The sequence below is a fragment of the Plasmopara halstedii genome (assembly GCF_900000015.1).
Source record: "Plasmopara halstedii genome assembly, contig: Scaffold_113, whole genome shotgun sequence".
In the NCBI taxonomy this organism is placed as follows: domain Eukaryota; phylum Oomycota; class Peronosporomycetes; order Peronosporales; family Peronosporaceae; genus Plasmopara; species Plasmopara halstedii.
In genome coordinates this window covers 74,367-75,802 of record NW_020187034.1, presented here as the reverse complement: position 1 = coordinate 75,802, position 1,436 = coordinate 74,367, and the positions used below count along the sequence as shown (strand labels likewise).

Below are 1,436 nucleotides of genomic sequence, written 5' to 3'. Positions count from 1 at the left end.
ACGGTCATGATACGGGGTGCGGATGGCAGATCCCAGGCCATGGGATTAGGATACATTTAAAGAAGGAAATATATTATCATTGCAACATTTACTCTGTGGTGTTGTGATACTTTGTGAATCGTATCTACGGCGCCCGACAAGCGCATCTAGAATTTCTAACATATATAACAGATTAAGTCAACCAAGAGCTACCGATGAGCTTCAATATGCACTGGTTACTTCAATTGCAGCGAGGTGGCCAATCCGAAAATAAAACGTTGATACAGACGACAGCGCCAAGGTACCGATTAAAATACGTGTTACTGGAATTGACGGTAAAACCTATTTTAGCTTTCTCTGGATTGCTGGATGCACGCTGCCGGAATGCAAAAGGCGACTAAGAAGATACACCAGCCGACGATGCTCGACTGGAAAAATGAAGAAGGATTTCGAATTTCTCAGAGGGAGCTAAAGACATGCGTCAAATCACACGAAATATCAACCTAAGTGGTAGAGATGTGGAAGTATCTCAGACTTTATCGTAGATAAGAGCGACTGTTAAGCAGACATGAGAAATATTGTATCGATAGTTGGCGCCGCTGCGTAATGGACATGTGAGAAGTTTATTAGAGTAAAACAGTTTTTTGAACGCTGAACTCACTTTGGTGTCGCAAGTTGGACGCATCGTACTCGGCTAAGCAAATTCATTTGAGGATCAATCTAATTTGTAAAGGCAACGAAGTTGCTGATGCACAACCAGGCTTTTATTTGATGGCTAGAGTCAGAGTAAATCTCTGCGAGCGCAAGGAAGCGAAAAAAGGGACAAGATCATTTACAACTAAGACAGAAAGAAAGACATCATGCCCGAGTACGTGAACTCCGCAAACAAGATAGCAGATCTGCTTACCAAGATACTGCCGGTACTAAGGCCGACACGATGAAAAAAAGGCAATATCGCCACGACAAAGTTTGACACCACTCGTTATAGAGGCCAATAGCGCCCGAACGAGAACCCCCGGGACATACGAGAAGAATCAGAGGGGGGGGCTAATGTCGACAGATAAAGATCAACTGGACAAGGGTCACCGAGACAATTGTCCACTTGACGAAAGTCAACCGATCAAAGATCGACAGGACAGCGACTAAAAGTAACAACAGCGTAATGTGACCGCACACGATAATAGTGTATGCACTCTGTCATACCAACATCACCTTCTTGCATGATTAATGTCTGCTCATATGTTCGCACATTCTAAACGGGGTATCATGTGCAAGCTAGGTCTGCAGCATCATGTGATGACGAATTGATCATCAACATTTATGCAATGACAAGTAAGCTCTTAATATTGGCGATTTGCGGAAAGCTCACAGCATTATTACCTCAGTCAGTAATGAGGACTGTGTTCTGATAGTACAGGCTACGTTTCACTCTTTTGAAGCAGGATTAGCAGTCAATT

The 1,436-nt window shown here is 43.4% G+C and overlaps 1 protein-coding gene across 1 annotated transcript; it reads left to right on the top strand.

Annotated features, from left to right (window-relative positions):
- Positions 1-194: 194 nt before the first annotated feature.
- On the top strand, positions 195-486 carry PHALS_00494 (uncharacterized protein; the record flags this gene model as incomplete). The annotated part of the gene is made up of 2 exons (XM_024716846.1): positions 195-314; positions 373-486. The coding sequence occupies 2 exons, from the start codon at positions 195-197 to the stop codon at positions 484-486; spliced, it is 234 nt and encodes a 77-aa protein (XP_024572539.1).
- Positions 487-1,436: the final 950 nt, after the last annotated feature.